Source organism: Telopea speciosissima, chromosome 1, assembly GCF_018873765.1.
Source record: "Telopea speciosissima isolate NSW1024214 ecotype Mountain lineage chromosome 1, Tspe_v1, whole genome shotgun sequence".
Taxonomy (NCBI): Eukaryota; Viridiplantae; Streptophyta; class Magnoliopsida; order Proteales; family Proteaceae; genus Telopea; species Telopea speciosissima.
The window spans coordinates 22,406,832-22,426,130 of NC_057916.1; the positions used below are offsets into that span (position 1 = coordinate 22,406,832).

Below are 19,299 nucleotides of genomic sequence, written 5' to 3' on the forward strand. Positions count from 1 at the left end.
GAAATCAAACAAGATTTGACAAGATCAACCCAAGCTACCAATGCAGCATAGAAAAACAATCCTGCCAAGGTTCAGTCCAGCTTTTATATTACCAGTGAACAGGGAGGGTTGCACCATGGCAAACACACCTAATCTGATTTACCAGCAGGTTACTTGATTCCTACCCAAATGTCTTGTGATTTGGAGTCGATTAAAATGATTGATCTCATTAAGAGTAACCAGATATATCAACAAATCACACAGAACTACAATAGCAACACAGGTATCAAAGTGCCCCATGATCTGGAGTGATTGGAATGATAAGGCCTCATGAAACATAACCACAGCCAATCTCAGCAAATCACATCTAACTGCAACCACCCAAACAACTTCATCATCAAAGACTCGGTTCGCAGTCCGTCTGATCCTGTAGCTCTTGCTTGTGAGTTGAATTTCTATGAAGGAGACTCAAACTTTTATGCACGAGTTCACAGTCAGACTTTCACAAACAAGGGGAAAAGAATAGATATATCGTTCTGCTGGGAAACCTTGGAAGCGGAGCACAAACCACAAAGAATCAATCACCTTTACAAAAGAATAAAAATAAAAGTCAATCTCCAGTACCATCCCCCATGACGTAAAATGGCGAGTATAAGAGCTGTTTCACTTCCTCAAAATCCTTGTTTTAACACCTCCTGAAATCCACAAATTTCAGAATCTTTAGGAGTCACAAACACCATTACATCAACCAAAAATAAGGAAAGCTTCTTAGGTGAAAGCCCATGTTAGTGCTCTCAAATGCATCTGATTCGATCTCACACTTCTAAATCATCAATCAGATGCTGTTTGGGTAATACCAGAGTCCCAAATGACCAATGCCAGGTGATCAAAAACTGAAACCAATGCTGTCTACAGGGATAGTATAACAAACCTTCAACTTCCTCAAATTCGACTTCCTTGACAAGCTCAGAAGCAGCATGGTACTCAAACCTGCAAAATCAGGTTGACTGATAAACCAGCATTCAAGAAATCTCTAGACAACAATCAGATCAGGAAAAATGAGCAATATATGGTTACCCAGCAAGTGGGCGAGCCTTGGCGCAACGATTAGGTTGCAATAGTGCAACCTGTTGGTTGCGGGTTCAAAATTTGGAAACAGCCTCTCCTGCGAAGCAGGGGGTAAGGGTGCATACATTTGCCTCTTCCAGACCCTGCAGTAACGGGAGCCTCGTGCACTGGGTTGCTCTTTTTTTATGATTACCCAGCAATTCATTAGCTGAACCAATATAACCCCCCTCCCCCCTCCTTTTTCTTTTTTCCCAAAGGATGTTGGAAAACAGAAAAGATGCAGATTGCCACAAAATGTGATATGCTAATGAAATAGGAAAAAAATGTTTGCAGAGGGCTCAAGAAAATGCTATAGATTTGCTCAGTGAATTAGCATTCCAACTGATGCAGGTAGATTTACAAAAACTGCAGGTAATGGGCCCAAAAAGAGATAGGGGCTTGCTCACCATGAAAAAAAGCTAGGATTTGATCATTTAACCAACTTGGAAAAGAACCATTTCCTTAATCATAACCAAAAACCAAACCATTCAACCCAGAATATACTGATCAAGAACTTTTTGACTCTCAAAAGAAGTCCTGATTTCCTGTCAGTGTGGTGAGTCAATTTCTTTCTTCTCCTCAGACTTCTCATTGGGATGTGGTTATTCTTATTTTACGATATTTTAAAAAGGCTCCAGGTAGAGGGATAGTTTATCGAGATCATGGTCACAACTGAGTTGAAGGATTTTCAGATCCTGACTGGGCAGGATCTCCAACTGACAAGAGATCGACTATAGGGTACTACACATTTGTTGAAGGAAACCTTGTTCCTTGGAAAAGCAAGAAACAAAGTGTGGTATCCCGTTCCAGACTTCCAGTGTTGAATCAGAATATAGAGCTATGGCACACTTGACATGTGAGTTGATGTGGATACAGCAATTGTTATCTGAGTTGGGTTTTAAAACTTCAATTCCCATGCAGCTGTGGTGTGATAATCAAACAGCAGTTCATAGTGCTTCCAACCTTGTATTTCATGAGAGGACAAAGCATATTGAGTTTGACTGTCATTTTGTTCGTGAGAAGATGCAGAATGGGTTAACTCTTCCAAGTCATGTTAGAACTGGAGATGTGTTTACAAAGCCTTTGGGTAGTGGGCGGATCGATTATATTTGTAACAAACTGGGCATGATGGATATATATGCTCCAACTTAAGGGGAAGTGTTAGATGTGAGTGTTGTGGGGCCAATAATGGGTCTCGGGATTAGCGCTTGCTGCTAATACCGAGAGTCCTCTTAGTCTCAATTTATGTGTGGTGGTTTTTCCTATTTTGCCCCCTATATATCGCTTGTACATCTCTTTTTCTAATAATTCAATGAGAGACTGCTCACGATTCTGTGAGCTCTTCTTCTTCCCTCTTCTCTTCGTCTCTTCCTTCTATTAAGTGCCTAACATTATCACTTTGCAATATCTCCCTACTGTGGAAATATTCTTAAAATAACTTAACATGGGATGACACAACGACAGTCACCTGAAAAGGCTCATACTAGTATGACTTGTGTATAATTTAATATCAATTCTTAAACCAAAAAAATCAAATTGTAACATAAAACAACTAAGACTCCTACCACGAAACAAAACCCTTAACTTGTGAATGCAATGCCTATACCACCATGAAACCAACACTCTTACAACTTACAACATGCTAAATATTAGTGTAAAACATTCACATATAACCATGTTATGCACTGCAGTAACTAAGGGAATCCTTGGTCAATGAAGATTGTGAATAGAGATGGCTACCCATCTTGGATGGCCTTACCAAGTCAAACTTTGATTTCATTGGGTGAACCCAGGGCAGGTTTTCACAGGTTTTGATTTTACCAAAGCAAGACTCCTTAAGAAATAACATATTCAAATTATTTTTAAACCAACCCACCCCCCCCCCCCCAAAAAAAAAGAAGATGAAATCTTTATTCAATAAAAAAGGTAGGGATAAATTACATGTACATCAAGTTCATTACCTGTTAGAGAAAAGCACCTCAAGTTCGTATTCTGATGTGCTCTTGGTAGCTTCCACCAACACAGTCACAATCTCTGTCTTTCGAGTACTGGCTATGAGAATATCATACTCAGTTGGGATGATAATGGCAAAAAAATTATCACTCAGCTCACTCAAACAAAGCTTATCAACGGCTGCCAGTGCAATTCGCCGCTTAAGGGCATCAGTCTCCGGATCAACAATGTAAATGGCAAAGTCTGTAATTAAAAGAATACGCCGCTTCATCTTCCCTGATCCAGTGAATTTCAAAACCTTATCTGCAAAGAGAACCTGTCGATCACCTGAACAAGGGAGAACAGCATTTAAGCACAAACTGAGTAAAAAATACAAAGTGTACCTCTCTGTTAGACTGTTAAACTGTAGGATGGACTACCAAAGGCAAACCACAAAATAAGGTATAAAAAGCAGGGCATGAACTTTTCTATTTGAAAGGTCAGACCTAGCAAATCTACACAGAGAACTGCCAATATCAAATGCTCTAATTTATACGTTCAGGGACCAGCAGAAAGATAATAAACTTAACATTGAACAAAAGTTCAATCAGGATATAACCAAAGAAACAAAAAATTAAATGGGATGTGGATGATTTTGATAATTTAATAAGACTAATTCAGTTCCATCAAAGGTGCATCTTCTTTATGTACACCACCTAAGTTTGAGTCCTGAAATATGAGGCCAAAGCAATGTGAATCGACTATAACTTAGGTACACCCAACAAACTAGCTCAGAGCCTCAGACTGTACCGAATTGCTATGCATGAGGGGATCATTAAAGTGCAAAAAAAAGATCAAGAGAGCCCACGGTGAAGTTTTGTACCAAATTTCTGATGTGATGAGGTAGGCTGGGCTGAAACAAAACAAACACAAGCAAGCCTACAGAAATCAGAATTGTAGTGAACATAAATCTAAGAAACATGGCAGAAACTTTGATGCAGATCTGAAGGTCTATCACAGGAGATCCAAAAGAGGCCAGCCCAACGTGGCCTAGTGTGTCTACTCATTTAATTCTATTTTTAACTTAGTTTTTTGAATGTTTTAAGTTAGTTCTCTTTTGTTTTAGTGTTTAAGTTGATCTAAATGGGATTGTTTAGTGGAAATAAGTTAATTATGTAGGTGTTGGGCCTTTGATCCCATGGGTTTCATTGTAATGGGCCACTTTAATGGGCCTGTAGCCCTATAATATAGGTATAGGCTCGGGATACAGGATTAGTTCAGGTAGTGTCTTTATTTATTTGTTATTTCAGTTTCCTAATCGGTTTAGGTTACCTTATTAGTTAAGGATTGGGTTACCTTTCCTTCTTAGTGTAGGAGTCTGTTTTTGAGTCTTCTATATAAGTTTGTATAGGGGACCAGCATTGTACAAGAATTTTTATTAATGAAAAATTATTGTTGCTCTTCTCTTCATGTTGTGAAGAAATTGCCTTGTGTTTGATCAAGGCTGGTTGGTGTTTGATCCATCCAAACACCTTGCAGTGGGAAGCCCAAGTACCCTTCTCTTTCCTTTATTCTTATTCCTCTATCTTTTGCTCCATTAACAATCAAGTAACAACAACAAACTCAGCCTCATCCCAACTTAATGGGGTCGGCAGTCGGCTACATGGATCCAAACAAAACCAAGTAGGGATTAAACAAAAACAGGGAATGAAGAGATGGGAAAAGAGGGATGGGGAATGAGATAATAATAATAAAAAAAATAAAAAAGAGAAAAAGATGAAAATAAGAGGAAAGAGGCTCCCAACAAGTCAGGACAATCTCAATTATCTGGGGTCTGCTACATGGATCCTCGCCCTCCAATAGGCTCTATCCAAGGTCATACTTGTAACAAGACCTGGACTATGCATGTCCCTCCTCACAACTTCTCCTATAGTCATTTTAGGCCTGCACCTAGCTCTTTTAGCTCCTTCAATCGGAATTACATCACTCCTTACTGGGACGTCCCTAGGCCTCCGTTGAATACGAACATACCACCTCAAACAATTCTCTCGGAGTTTGTCATTGATCGGGGCAACTCCCAAATCAGCTCTAATACGATCATTCCGTACTTTATCCTTCCTAGTCTTTCCACACATCCATCTTAACATTCTCATCTCTGCTACACATAGCTTTTGAATATGACACTTCTTGACTACCAACATTCTGCCTCATACATCATAGCCGGTCGTACAACAGTCCTATAAAACTTTCCTTTAAGCTTTAAGGGGATACGTTGATCACACAACACTCCAGATACCCCTCTTCATTTCATCCATCCCACTTTAATTCTATGAGAAACATCATCCTCTATGTCACCTTCCTCATTTATGAATGACCCCAGATAACTAAAATAGTCACTTTGCGGTATCTCTCTTTCCTCAATTCGTACCATGTCAGTATCCATCATAGTGTGACTAATATTACAACTAGTATACTCTATCTTCGCTCTACTAATCTTAAAGCCTCTTGCTTCCAAGGTTGATCTCCATAGCTCTAACATAGCGTTAATCCCTTCTTTTGTCTCATCAACCAAAACGATATCGTCGGCGAAGAGCATACACCATGGGACCTCATCTTGAATGTTATTGGTCAGGTCGTCCATGATATGCGCAAATAGATAAGGGCTTAAGGCTAATCCCAATGTAACCCAATTGTAATTGGGAATTCCTTGCCCTGACCTCCCATAGATCTCACACTAGTCACTACGCCGTAATACATATCTTTAATTACATCCAATATTTACTCGACACCCCTTTCTTCACTAGAACATGCCGGATTAAATCTCTAGGGACTCGGTCATAGACTTTTTCCAGGTCAATAAAGACCATATGGAGATCCTTCTTGCTATCTCTATCTTTCCATGAGCCTCCTCAAATAAGGAGATAGCTTCTGTCATGGGATCTGCTTGGCATAAAACCAAATTGGTTCACCGAGATATGGGTCTCCCTTCTCAAACAGGCTTCAATAACCTTCTCCCAAAGTTTCACAGTGTGGTTCATTAGCTTTATGCTTCTATAGTTATTGCAACTTTTTTGGTTATCACCTTTATTTTTGTAGATCGGAACTACAATGCTTCTCCTCCATTCATCTGGCATTTTCCTTGTGCTCATAATCCTGTTAAATAGATTTTTTAACCAATAAACCCCACAACTTCCTAGGGTTTTCCACACTTCTATCGGAATCTCACTTGGGCCTGGTGTCTTGCCTACTTTTATCTTTCTCAAGGCTTCATTAACTCCTGCTACACTAACCTTTCGTACATATCTATAACGTGTGGTGTCTTGTTGAGTAAAGTAATCTTCCGGGTCATTTTCACTTGACCTATCTCCATTTAGTAGGTTACAAATATACTCATCCCATCTCTTCATAATGTACTCATCCCTTACCAAGTAAGTACTGCTCTGCAGAAATAAATTTTCTGCAATTCCTAATCTGATCAGGAATTCATACACAAGTGTTTTTTTGCATGAATTCTGAATAGGACAATCCAACCATTAGAATCCTTCCATATTTTGATCAGTTGTTCATCAACCCTAATTAGAAACTTGATTCGAGTTTGGTGCAATTCTGACCTGCTGATCTGTAGTTATTTGAGATTTCCTATTCTGCCCTTTCGTCCTAAAACTAATATACTGTTATTCATACTGTTAAATCGATTTCTTGTTTTGGTATTATGTTTCTGCTGAGATTTACTTCCTGGTCCCAGTATTAGTCAATCACTAATACCCCACCGTTATTTGTTGATCTGATTCGGCAAATTACTCCTTAATTTCATGGTTCAACTAGGATTACTCCCTAATTTCAGATCTGTCCATAAAATTGCTCTGTAATTCTAAGCAACTGTTCTACTACTGATTTCCCAAACTCGATTTGAGTTCAAACCTATTCTGACCATCTGATTTTATGCTATCTGAAATCTCCAAAATCTGAACTATTTCTTTGATTAAAGATCTTGTCTATTGGTACTCTTTTGAGTCTTCAAATTCAGTATTACATAAACTTAAAGTGAATAGAACTTGCATACTATAAACCCGATGAGGCTAATATATCATAGAGGTCCTTAGGGAGTGCTATGTGGTAAAAATATCAAAGAGAACTAATGATTAGATAGGCAGAAACATACAAGGACAGAAAATAGAAAATAGTAAGTTAGGAAAACAAAAAACTAGTATAAGTCACGATCTAACAATCTGATGGACACCATAATTGGGTCAAAGGGAGTAAAGGGAAGAGAATAACATAGTCAAATCTCACCCCAAGATTATGGTTAAACTCTCAGAAATCGATGACTGAAGTTGAGACTCTGTTGCTGTCAAATATATCTATCACAGACTGGTAACAACACTTAAGAATGACAGAATATAATGAAAACTTGGAGAGCACTTTTAATGGATTAACTAAGCACAAAAGAAGTGCAGGTATCACCTGATAAAAGATCACGACAATGAGTAATAGCCACTAGAATACCAGCTGGACAGAGATGAAAGAAAAAGGAAAAGAAGAAGAACGAAGAAAAGGATATGACCAAAAGGCTTCACCATCTATAGCCTGCGGGAAAGGCTTCACTACCAGTCCCAAACCAAGGTTTTACCACTTTGGGTTGCCACTTGCTTCACGACAAGGGGTGTGACTGATTCACCACAATACACACACTCACATAGAGCTGGTTTGTCAAAACATCCAAATCATGGGCTACTGTGCCCCTTGCTCTTTAATATTAATCAATAGGCTGTTAACAAATAGAAAGCCTCCTTGCTACTTAGCTGCCAAATAAATTAGAATAGAAACTAGGATGGAATCCTTCTAGATGATCCATTGCTATTACATGCAAATTAGAAAGTAACTAAAATTGAAAATCCTACTTAGCATAATTTGTTTACTAAGTAGCCTATTACATGAAAATAGAAATTAGATACTAGTAACTACTAAAAAATACTCTGCAGCCCCTAACCTTCTCCCACGCAAGCTGGCTTCATGGGCCCACAGAATCTTCATATATCTTCTAAAATATCCTTCTCCATGCAAGGACTTATAGGACCCACAAAATCTGTAAGAATATCTCCTCCGGCTGCTGATAGAAGATAAGGGTAGAACATGGGCTTGAAGATAAGCAATATATGGGCCCAACTGTGGGCCTGACAATGAATTAAGTCGATGTCCAGAAAAATGGGCTTGGTTGAGCTGGTTATAACTTAAAACTAACAAGACTAATTAAGGACTTGTTTGGGCTGGCCTTGTACTACATCAGTTCTCCCTGGCTTGAAGAAACTCAACCTCGAGTTTTAGTAAGCTGAGGGATCAACTGTGTATGATGGATGTCCAATTTTAGCTCATACAAGTACTTTGGTAGCTCACGATAACTAGGAATGTAGTCCTCAAGGCCTTGTCCTCTCTCCTCAAAGAATTTGGACGGAATTACAAACTCAATGTGCTCCACCTCTGGCAACTATGAAGGGTGTTCCTTGGGAATCTCTCAGACTGTATTGTCAACCTCCACCTCAATCTGTATAGTAGTACCAACTACCAAGCTCCTTATCGTCTTCAATGTCTCTCTCTTCCTTAGTATAAGTGGTAGTGTCAAGACATATAAGATTGACACCTTGAATGTCCTCACCACCATCTGACGAGGACATCACAACAGGATTTAGGACTTATCAGAGGAGACACAGACACATGCAGCCACATGTCACTTCATTATGGCTAGATGACCAGTATTATGTGCAGTTCTTTTTATTAATTTGTTGTACTTTTATTTGGGGCCAGACTATTTTGTTTTGTTGTTGTAGTTATATGGGTAGTTACTTTATAAAATAACCATTTAGAAGTTTAATATGTAGTTATATGGGTAGTTATTTTAGGGAATAACTGTTTTCTTTTGTGCGATGTTATGAGGTCCTTTGTACTCATCATGGGAAGACAATGATGAATGAAAGTATTTTGGAACTTGTGAGATTACTCTCTTTTTCTGCAACATAAGTGACTCCATGCAATTCTTGGAGTGAAGCCAAGATGATTTTCTTCTTTCTTATCTATTTTCTTCTTCTATCCACTCCTCCTCTCTTTCAAACTCTATACCTACAATAAACCATATGTTTGATCCCCAAAATCCATTGTTTTTTGTTCCATCATATTTCTCCCAACCTCCACTTTCATTTCTTAAGAGCCTTCCATTTGTTCTTTCAACTACAGAAGCCCATAAACCCCAATAAATCATACATATTTGGCTGGAATAGGACTGATTGTGATAAAAGATGTGGTACCCCAAATTCCCTTGACCCTCCTTGGCTAAATCTAAGAAACCCAATTTCCTCTTCTTGCCTAGACTTAATTATTGCTAAATTTCTTTGTTTCAACTTCAGCCCCCAAATACCTTGGATATTCTTCTACCAACAATAAGGAGGCCTTGAGGACACAATCTTTGGAGTTAGGCAGTGATTCAGCACTTATTTACAGCCTTCTAACCCGTGGGACAGCAAAGGAAGGTACTGATCTATCATGTCTCTCTTCCATGAAAGCAGTATAAGTTCACACTTTCCAATTTCACGCCATGAAGTAGCACAACCCAAAAGCGGATCCAGCAATGTATTACAATCTTACTATCAAATATTATTAAAAAAAATACGTAACAAATATCAAAAGATTTACGTTCAAACACGAACCTTGTTTCTCCAATATCTTCATGAGAGAGGGTTGAGAAGGAACATCGAGATAATCTCCTTGATGGTCTCTATGAAGCGAAGCTCTTCTTCTAACCTTGACCCCCATGAAAGGCTCTTGGTCTTCTGGGATGTTGTTCTGGGGAGGTTTAAATCGAATCCCTTTCTCCTCTTTGGCTTCTGGTGTTTCTATGACATCGTCATCAGTTTCGGGGATCTGGATATTTACTTTCCTCAACGATTTGAATTTTTCCATTGCAAAAGGGTGTCGAAATGTTGCTCTTCAAGGGGTAGAAACCGAAAACCCCAATTTTTCTTTTGCCCTTAACAAGAATAAGACATTCGATTCGCCGTCCTCTTTTTATTTATTTATTATTTTCCTTCAAACACAAAAAGATTAGTGTAAAAAAAGGCTGCCAAACCTATTGACCTGGTCGATCAATTTGGTGCATAATGGGTGGAAGACAAAATCTAGACCATTGCCTTCATCTTGTGAGCTCCGTCTTCTTTCCCTCCCCGGCTCGTCTCTTCACCGCGTCGATATTAAATGAGACGCACTCGCAAACAGGGTTTGGCTTGAAGGGGTACCGGACGATGACTGTCCGGAACTACGTGTAGATTCCTTTGCTTGGCGATGAACGACGTGTAGAGTGAGCAGGGATGTAAACGGATCCGATACGGATATTCCCTGCCCAGATACAGATACCCCTAATAAACGGATACAGTCTTACAAATGTGAATCAAATTCAGATTTTTGACTATCCGTTTATATTTTTGACTTGTATAACTCAGCCCTTCCTCCCGCTAATAGATACGATTCACTATCAATCCATGTTTTAGTCTTATAAGTCTCATTTATCCTTTCTTTTGAACCTATTGAATCTTCAAAAACTCTTTATATCATTAGTTGGATATCTATTTAGATCGGATAATTTTTTTTCGGATTATTCGAATTAAAATTTAGATACTCCTAAACGAATACTGATGCTAATCGATTTCGATTTCAATACATCTCTATCTAAAACACTCCAATCACTATTATTTATTGTTTCTCCTATAGTTCAAGATATCCACCACCTTGTTTCCTCCCTCTTTGGTGATTGTTTTGTTGTTCATGCTTTTAGGGAGACTAACAACACTGGTGATTCTCAAGCCCTGAGGAGCTTGTATGTGTGAGACAGTTTGACCAATTTACAATCATTGGATCCAAGATCTTTGTAACTTGGATGACTTGGCGGTAACACATCATCTTTTTCAATAAATTTTGCTTTTACCAAACAAAAAATTACTACTATGTACTTAGTCATGGATTTTCAAAGCTCTATTATGCCCTTGGCAAACTTCGATTGAATTGAAATTTGACATGTAAGCATGGGACCTATGGATCTTCCTGTCCACAAAATCCATGCTCCATCTAATTTACCATGTGACAGGTTTTCACTTTTTAGGTTATTTAGGTAAGACTCCCTAAGTGAACCATGTAGGAAGCCTTTACTTATGTAAAAAATAAAAAAATGTTCTTAATCAGTCAATGTCAATTTTGAAGCCTAAATTCATTTAAATATCCTCCCATGTATGCTCATGCATACTGCATTTCAGTTATTCCAGTATTGGCATGCACCACTTAAAAGTTCAATATTTTTTGGGGAGGGTCAATAATAAGAGAAAAAACTTTTGGGAAAATGAGAGGCATATTGCTCATAGTACATACTCTCTCTCTCTCTCTCTTCAATAACCATATGGCATGTGGGCTTACAATGAATAGACATTCATCCAAATGCACTTCTTTACTCTCCCTCATTGGCTTAACGTGTAAGATATCAATATACATTACTCATTTATTCATCCCTCTCCCAAACTTTATTTTTTCATTATCCTCAAGTGACTATGCATCACGAATCATGCATGATTTTTTTTTGCTAAAATCACCATGCATGATATTGTTTTTTCTTAGTGAATAAATGCAAGATATTGTTGCATTACGTTATCCTATTTTGTCATTATTATTTTCAAGGAATAAATTCTTTATTACTATGTTTTAAATTTATTTTTTTGATAAGATATTACTCTGTTTTAATTTTTTTTTTTTGGGTAAGAACTCTGTTTTAATTAAGTACAAAGGTCTTTGTAGTTTATACGAACTATTTGCCTCATTCCACCCGTTTGTAGTCAATCATTTAATTAAGAGGAAATTTCCGTGATCCATTAAATGAATAAATTCATTTGTAGTAAGTTATTGCTCATGGGTTCCAAAAAAAAAAAAAAAAAAAAAAATTTGAATTTCTTAAAACAACCTAAACATGACTTGTCTCCATTAATTTATTCTTTTTATTTAATTCTTTCATTTTAATCACATATATGGGAACCACCACCACCACCACCACCACCTCCTCTTCCTTTTCTCTACAGACGCACCATCCCCACCGTTGCAAACCCTCAACCCCAACCCCACCTACAACACCGCCTCCCTGTCCGCTCTCATTCTCCCCTCGCCTATAAGGCTATAATCTTACAACACCCCCTCCCTCTCCTTGTCCCGCTCTCACTCTCCCCTCCCCTGCAACCCCGTCCCATTGTGCTATCATAAATCCCCGCCCCCAGCCCCTGCTTCCCTGCCTTCCACCGTGCTTTCATCAACCTGGAAGTTTTGGATGAACGGGGAAATATTTTTTGGACCACGGATGCTTTAATTAGAAACCCAGTGATGACAAACACAAATGCAAAGCTTATGGATTCCGGGAATCTCATCTTGACTGGATAGAACGAAGATGCTGAAGCAATATGGCAGAGCATTTTGAATGATTCCAGATTTCCAGCACATTCTTGCTTGGAATGGAAATGTTGATGACAACGAAGGTAATAATTAGGATTATCTTATATGTCAGTGCAAGGATTAATATTGTGAGGATTACTGTAAAACTAAATAATTTTGATCTCGATCCCTCAATATTTTGTAGATCAAATTCTTTTGACTTCCCAATCTTTACAAATTTCTTCAATTATATTTCTAAATCTTCAGTCTTATTGCGCCAATGACATATATTTCAAATTTAAGGTTCTCCAAGCATATGGATCAATGAGAACGATCCATCTTCTGGATATCTTATGTTTTCAGCTCGACATTTACGGTGTCCAATCATGTAAGAGTTGCAATTCAAGTGAAAATTCCAGTGTGTTGATTGAGATTACAGTAACAAATAAATAGGAATTACAGAGATACAATCCCATTGACATAGGGAATGTGATTAAGAGATTTACATAAAGAAGGAAACTAAGATAAACTAAATATGGACTCTTGAAGATAAAAAGATATGAGAGACGGATGGGTTGGATATCTCCCATTATATCCGATAACACTCCCCCTCAAGCTGGAGCATGAACGTCATGAACGCCCAACTTGGACTTTAAGAACTGAAATGTATCGCGACCAAGTGGCTTGGTAAGGAGGTCCGCAAGCTGCATGCGGGAAGGAACATGGTGAGTGGAGAGGCAGACGGACTGGATGCGTTCACGTACAACATGGCAATCAATCTCAATGTGTTTCGTCCGCTCATGAAACACGGGGTTAGTAGCAATGTGAAGAGCAGCCTGACTGTCACAGTAAAGGCGCATAGAAGAGGGAAGCGAAACACCAAGATCAAGTAACAAGACGCGGCGCCAGACCAATTCACAGGTGGTGGCTGCCATGGACCTGTATTCAGCCTCGGTCGATGAGCGGGAAACGGTCGACTGTTTCTTGGACTTCCATGAGAGGGGACTACCACCCAAAAATGTGATATAACCTGTGACGGAGCGAAGAGTCGTGGGGGCACGTAGCCCAATCGGAGTCTCAAAAAGCCGCAAGGGTGAGAGAACTGGAGGCCAAAAGGAGGATACCAGCACCAGGAGAGGACTTCAAATAGCGGACGATGCGTAAGGCAGCATCCATATGAGGCTGACAAGGAGTGTGCATAAACTGGTTGAGCGTGTTGATTGCATAAGAAATGTCTGGGTGGGTGATAGTCAAGTAAATAAGGCGACCAATTAACCGCCGATAAGGAGAAGGATCACCAAGCACATCACCCATATCAGTACTCAACCGAACGCTTGGGTCCATAGGAAAGCTGACCGATTTGGCTCCAAGAAGATCGGAGTCGGACAGAATGTCGAGTATGTATTTCCGTTGGCTGAAGAATATACCAGTTTTGCTGCGGGCAACCTCAATGCCAAGAAAATATTTGAGACGACCTAGGTCCTTGAGGCGAAACCGATCCTGTAAGAAACTGATGATAGCCTGAATAGCCTGCGGATTAGAGCCAGCAATAATAATGTCATCAACGTACACCAGAACGGTTGTGTAAAAGGTCATAGTAGAGCGAACAAACAGAGAATAATCGGCCTTGGATTGCTTGTAACCGGCCTCAAGAAGAGACTTAGTCAAGGTGGCAAACCAATTGCGAGAAGCTTGTTTAAGGCCATATAAGGATTTTTGGAGCCGGCAGATACGAGTCTCCCCCTTCTTTGCATATCTGGGGGGTAGACGGATATATACCTCCTCATGAAGGGCGCCATGGAGAAAGGCGTTGTTGACATCCAATTGATGAAGATGCCAACCATGCACGACGGCAACTGCAAGAAGACTGCGGACAGTGACCAATTTTGCGACAGGGGAAAATGTATCAGTATAATCAAGTCCTTCCTATTGAGTATAACCCTTAGTGACTAAGCGGGCCTTATAACATTCAATGTTGTCGTCGGCATGGCGCTTAATCTTGTACACCCATTTGCAACCAATGGGCTTCTTCCCTGCAGGGAGGGGGCAAAGTGACCAAGTTTGATTATGTTCCAGAGCATGAATCTCGGCTTCCATGGCCTTACGCCAGTGAGGGTGGAGAGATGCCTCTGTAAAAGTGCTAGGTTCATGGTCAGTAGACAAGGTAGAAATATAAGCAAAATGAGATGGAGATAACGTGTCATAAGAAATAGACTGAAGGAGAGGGTAAGGGGTGGTACCTGATGGAGGAGGCGTGACGGGGGTTGGAACTAATGCAGAGGCCGTATTGCAATCGTAGTCACAAAGGCAAATGGGTTGGGTGTGAGGACGGGAAGAGCTACGAAGGGAGGGAGAGGGCGGTGGAGGAGGTGGTGAAGGAACACTAGAGGGAGGGGAGGGTGGTGAGGGAGGACCGGAGGGAGGGGAGGGGGGTACAATGTCAGGAGCCGAAATAGAGTCAGGGATTAGGTCGGGAATGGGCAGGGGCAGCACGGTCCACGAAGGGGCATTGGAGCTGGTGGAGAATGGAAAAATGGACTCGTGGAAAGTCACATCACGGGAGATAAACACATGGTGAGTGTGGAGGTTATACAAGCGATACCCTTTCTGACCAAATGGGAAACCAAGAATATGCAACGATGAGCCCGAGCATCAAATTTGTGGCGGCCGGGGTCGTGGTTGTGGGCATAACACAAGGAGCCAAAAACGTGCAGGTGGTCCTAAGAGGACACTTGGGTGAAAAGCAATTCATGCGGGGTCTTACCACCAAGATTAGGGGTGGGTAGGCGATTAATTAGGTAGGCAGCGTGCAAAACGCAATCCCCCCAAAAACGAAGGGGAAGGTGGACCTGAAATCGGAGGGCACGGGCGACCTCGAGGAGGTGGCGATGCTTGCGTTCGGCAACTCCATTTTGCTGGGGAGTGCCAACACAAGAATGTTGATGGAGAATGCCGTGATTGGTATAAAAATTGCGCATGGGTATGGAAAAAAATTCTAAACCATTGTCCGTGCGGAGAGATTTAATTTGACAATTAAATTGGGTGTGCACCATGTGATAAAAACCAGTAAATAAATGAAACACTTCAGATTTGTGACGCATAAGATATACCCAAACGCTACGAGAAAAATCATCTACTAGTGTCAAGAAATAATGTGCACCAGATATCACAATGAACCAAAGCAACAGGCGTAGTGCTGCGATTAATACTTAAAGGAAAAGGGAGACGAGTCTAACGTGATAAATGACAAACATCACAGGGGGAAGGGGTAATAAAAGAACTAACATGTGGAGAAATCAAAGGAGCCACACGTGAAAGACGATCCGACGATGGGTGCCCGAGACGCTGGTGCCAAAGGTGGGAAGCAATATCACGAGCAACAGGGAGAGCCAACAACGAAGTGGGGGGTGGAGGGTTAAAATAGTAGAGACCATCACGCAACGTTCCCGCCCCAATCAGCCTCCTCGTAGTCAGGTCCTGGAAGACACAGAATGTAGGGAAAAAAATGACAGCATAGTTCAAAGAAGAAGTCAGTTTGCTAATAGAAATTAAATTAAACTGAAAAGCGGGAACATGATGAACATTATTTAAAAGAAGGGATGGACTGAGGCGCTTATCGCCAAGATCGGTAATGGGTGAAGTCTGGCCAGTAGGGAGACGAACCGGAGAGGCCAAGGGGATGGGGTGGTAATGATCCAAACCGGAAAGGGAAGAGGTCATATGATCCGATGCCCCACTGTCCAAGATCCAAGAAGATGAATGCATACCTGAAAAGGAAAAATTAATCGTTGTACCTGCGAGATTGGCGCTGGGAAGAGAGGCATTGGTGCCTAAAAGACCAAGGAGTTGCTGGACCTGAGACGGAGTGAGCACCTGGGTAGCAGGAGTGCTTGACGCTGCTGTAGCAGCCTGGGCAGCAGGTGGTGCGTGGGGTGCCTGTGAAGTAGGCACAGCAGATGCATCTCGGTTGCGAGAGGAGGAAGAACGTCTTGGGCGCTGCTGATAACCAGGGGGATAACCATGGAGCTGAAAACAGGTAACACGGACTTGGCCATGTACCTTGCAGTGATCGCACCAAGGGCGACGACGGGGAGCAGCAACGGTAGCAGTAGGTGAGGAGCACTGATCAGGAGAGACGAGCATGGCAGCAGTGTCAGGAACCGACGCAACAGTAAGCGCACACTGTTGTTCCTCCTGAAGCACAAGATGGTAGCTACGGTTGACATCAGGGAGGGGTTCGATGGAGAGTATGTGAGAGCGGATAGCCACGTGACCATCGGATAAACCCATCAAAAATTGATACACAAGCTCCTGTTGGCCGGCTGAATGAAGAGTGGCCTGAGCGCCACATGAGCAAGAAGGAGCAACGACGTACGTAGACAATTCATCCCATAGAACCTTCAATTGGGTGAAGTAAACAGCAAGAGAATCCATCCCTTGTTGGATGGTGGAGATGGATCTCTTGAGGTAAAAAATGCGAGGAGCATTACTATGCGAGAAGCGCTCTTCAAGATCAGTCCAGACGGAAGACGCTGTGTCAGCATAGATGACGCTATCAGAGAGCGTAGGAGAAAGAACATGCAATATCCAAGAGAGAACCATAAAGTTGCAGCGTTCCCAGGCTTAGACAGCGGAGGTAGGCGATGTCAGTTTGGGGAGCGAACCATCCACGAACATCATCTTACTTTTAGCATATAATGCCATGCGCATAGCGCGACGCCAGGTCTGATAATTGTCACCATCCAAAGGAGTGGAAACAAGAACGGTGCCTGGATTATCATATGGGTGAAGATAAAAAGGAGAAGAAGAATCAATCGGGCTGGAGACACCGGAGGATTCAGCACTGAGGACCGAGTCATCAGGCATGATGGAGACGAGCTTGAAAGAAAAAAAAAATGCAGAGAAAAAAAATTGCAGAAGGCTGGAAGCGTTCAATAAACTGAAACCATGTAAGAGTTGCAATTCGAGTGAAAATTCTAGTGTGTTGATTGAGATTACAGTAACAAATAAATCGGAATTACAGAGATACAATCCCATTGACATAGGGAATGTGATAAAGAGATTTACATAAAGAAGGAAACTAAGATAAACTAATTATGGACTCTTGAAGATAAAAAGATATGAGAGACAGATGGGTTGGATATCTCCCTATATATCCGATAACAAATCAAGATATATAATCAGGAATGGATCAAACATCTATTGGAGAAGTTGATCCGACAGTGATTTTACCATTAATTCTATTGTCATCCCATCTTCTAGTGTGGTTACAATATTACTTGGTTGATGAGAGAAAGGTGGAGTGCATGGAAGCAGGGGATGGGGTGGGAGTTGCTGGAACAGGGTTACAGGGGAGGAGAGAGTGAGAGCGGGAGAGGGAGGGGGCATTTCAAGGGGGGGGGTTGCAGGGTTACAGGGTTGCAGTGGTGGGAATGGTCCGTCCTTCTCCGAAGAAGAAGAAGAAGGAAGTGGTGGGTCCTACAAATATGATTAAAAATGTAAGAAATGAATAAAAATTTTAAAAAAAGAGAAAAAAAATAATAAAACATGGAGAGAGAAGATGAAGTTTTGGGGTATTTTTGGAAGGTTTTTTTTTTCTTTCTTGAGGCCCATTAACAATATCTTTGAGAATTAAGTAAATCTTTTCAAAATTATAACTAATAGATGTAAAACAAATTTTAAGTCTACGTATCTTGTAGTTAATTTTCCTATCTATGAATCTAGGTAATTTCCCCTTCATGCGTGTTTAGTTTTTCAAGTTATTACTCATATGGCTAATTTTTCGAACTTCTGTTTTGAAGCACCTTTTTACCGAGAGATCAATTGAAACTGAATAATCATATCCAATATGGCAAGTTGAATTGACATATTGATATTGTCCAGTCAACACAATAAATAATAATATAGAAAAAAATTGTAAATTTTTATTTGCATTATATTAGTAGTTTATCATTTTGAGCCATGTGGCAATTCTAAATGGATAGGTTGGAATTAATCATGTGTCAAATTTATGGTTCAAATTCAATCAAATACTCTTTATTATATTTCATTAAAAAATCACGAAAACCTTTTTATATGTCTATGCATTCTCTTGCAGGTCTTGTTTCTTCTAATTACTTAGCACACTTAATTTGAAAATTGATAAGTAGGTAGGCCAAGTTTCTTCTACTTAGCAAACTTAATTTGAAAGTTGATAACTTCAAACAAAAGGCCTATTTATCAACTTTCAAACAAAGGGTTCTTATCTTTTTACGAGAAACACTAAACTTCGGTAAAAGAAAAAGAAATTAAAAAATTTTTGGGTTTAGGAAGAGAGATGCATCGAGCTCTTCTCCATGGAGTATCTAGGGGGCATTCAATGGGCACGTGCCGGACTGTTTGGGATACAACCCAGCCATTGGATGCCCTCTGGCCGGGCACATCTGGGCACTGGATCCCAAGAGAAACTGAATACAAGACATAATAATTAACTATTTCAATATCATAATTTTTGTCCTATTATACTTTGTCTTTTTCTTGTATCGTCATCCATTCACAAAATTTGGTGCCGTTAAAATTCAAGTTAACCGTTTTCAGAAACATTTGCTCTGTTATTGTATATGTTTAATGGACTTGTTTAATATTTTTAAGAGAATTATTTAATATAATAATAGTACTGATTAGGAGTGGGGATGAAGGATTTTGAGCCACGTGTTAGCTTCAGTAGATGATACGCCGCTTTTCTGGTCTAACACTCTAACCAAGTTGCATCCAGCGAAATGTCCACTTACGTAAGAAAGTAATGTTCTTAATATGCTTTGGACTTTGCGCTATATATTCCAATTGAATCACTTT

The 19,299-nt window shown here is 40.3% G+C and overlaps 1 protein-coding gene across 1 annotated transcript; it reads right to left on the bottom strand.

Annotated features, from left to right (window-relative positions):
- Positions 1–495: 495 nt before the first annotated feature.
- LOC122649132 (myosin IB heavy chain) lies at positions 496–10,307 on the bottom strand. The gene is made up of 5 exons (XM_043842505.1): positions 10,119–10,307; positions 9,717–10,057; positions 3,048–3,366; positions 911–969; positions 496–674 (listed from the first exon to the last, which is right to left on the bottom strand). Exons 2-5 carry the CDS (start codon positions 9,967–9,969, stop codon positions 643–645), a joined length of 663 nt encoding a protein of 220 aa, XP_043698440.1. The 5' UTR covers positions 9,970–10,057; positions 10,119–10,307; the 3' UTR covers positions 496–642.
- Between the last annotated feature and the right edge of the window lie 8,992 nt (positions 10,308–19,299).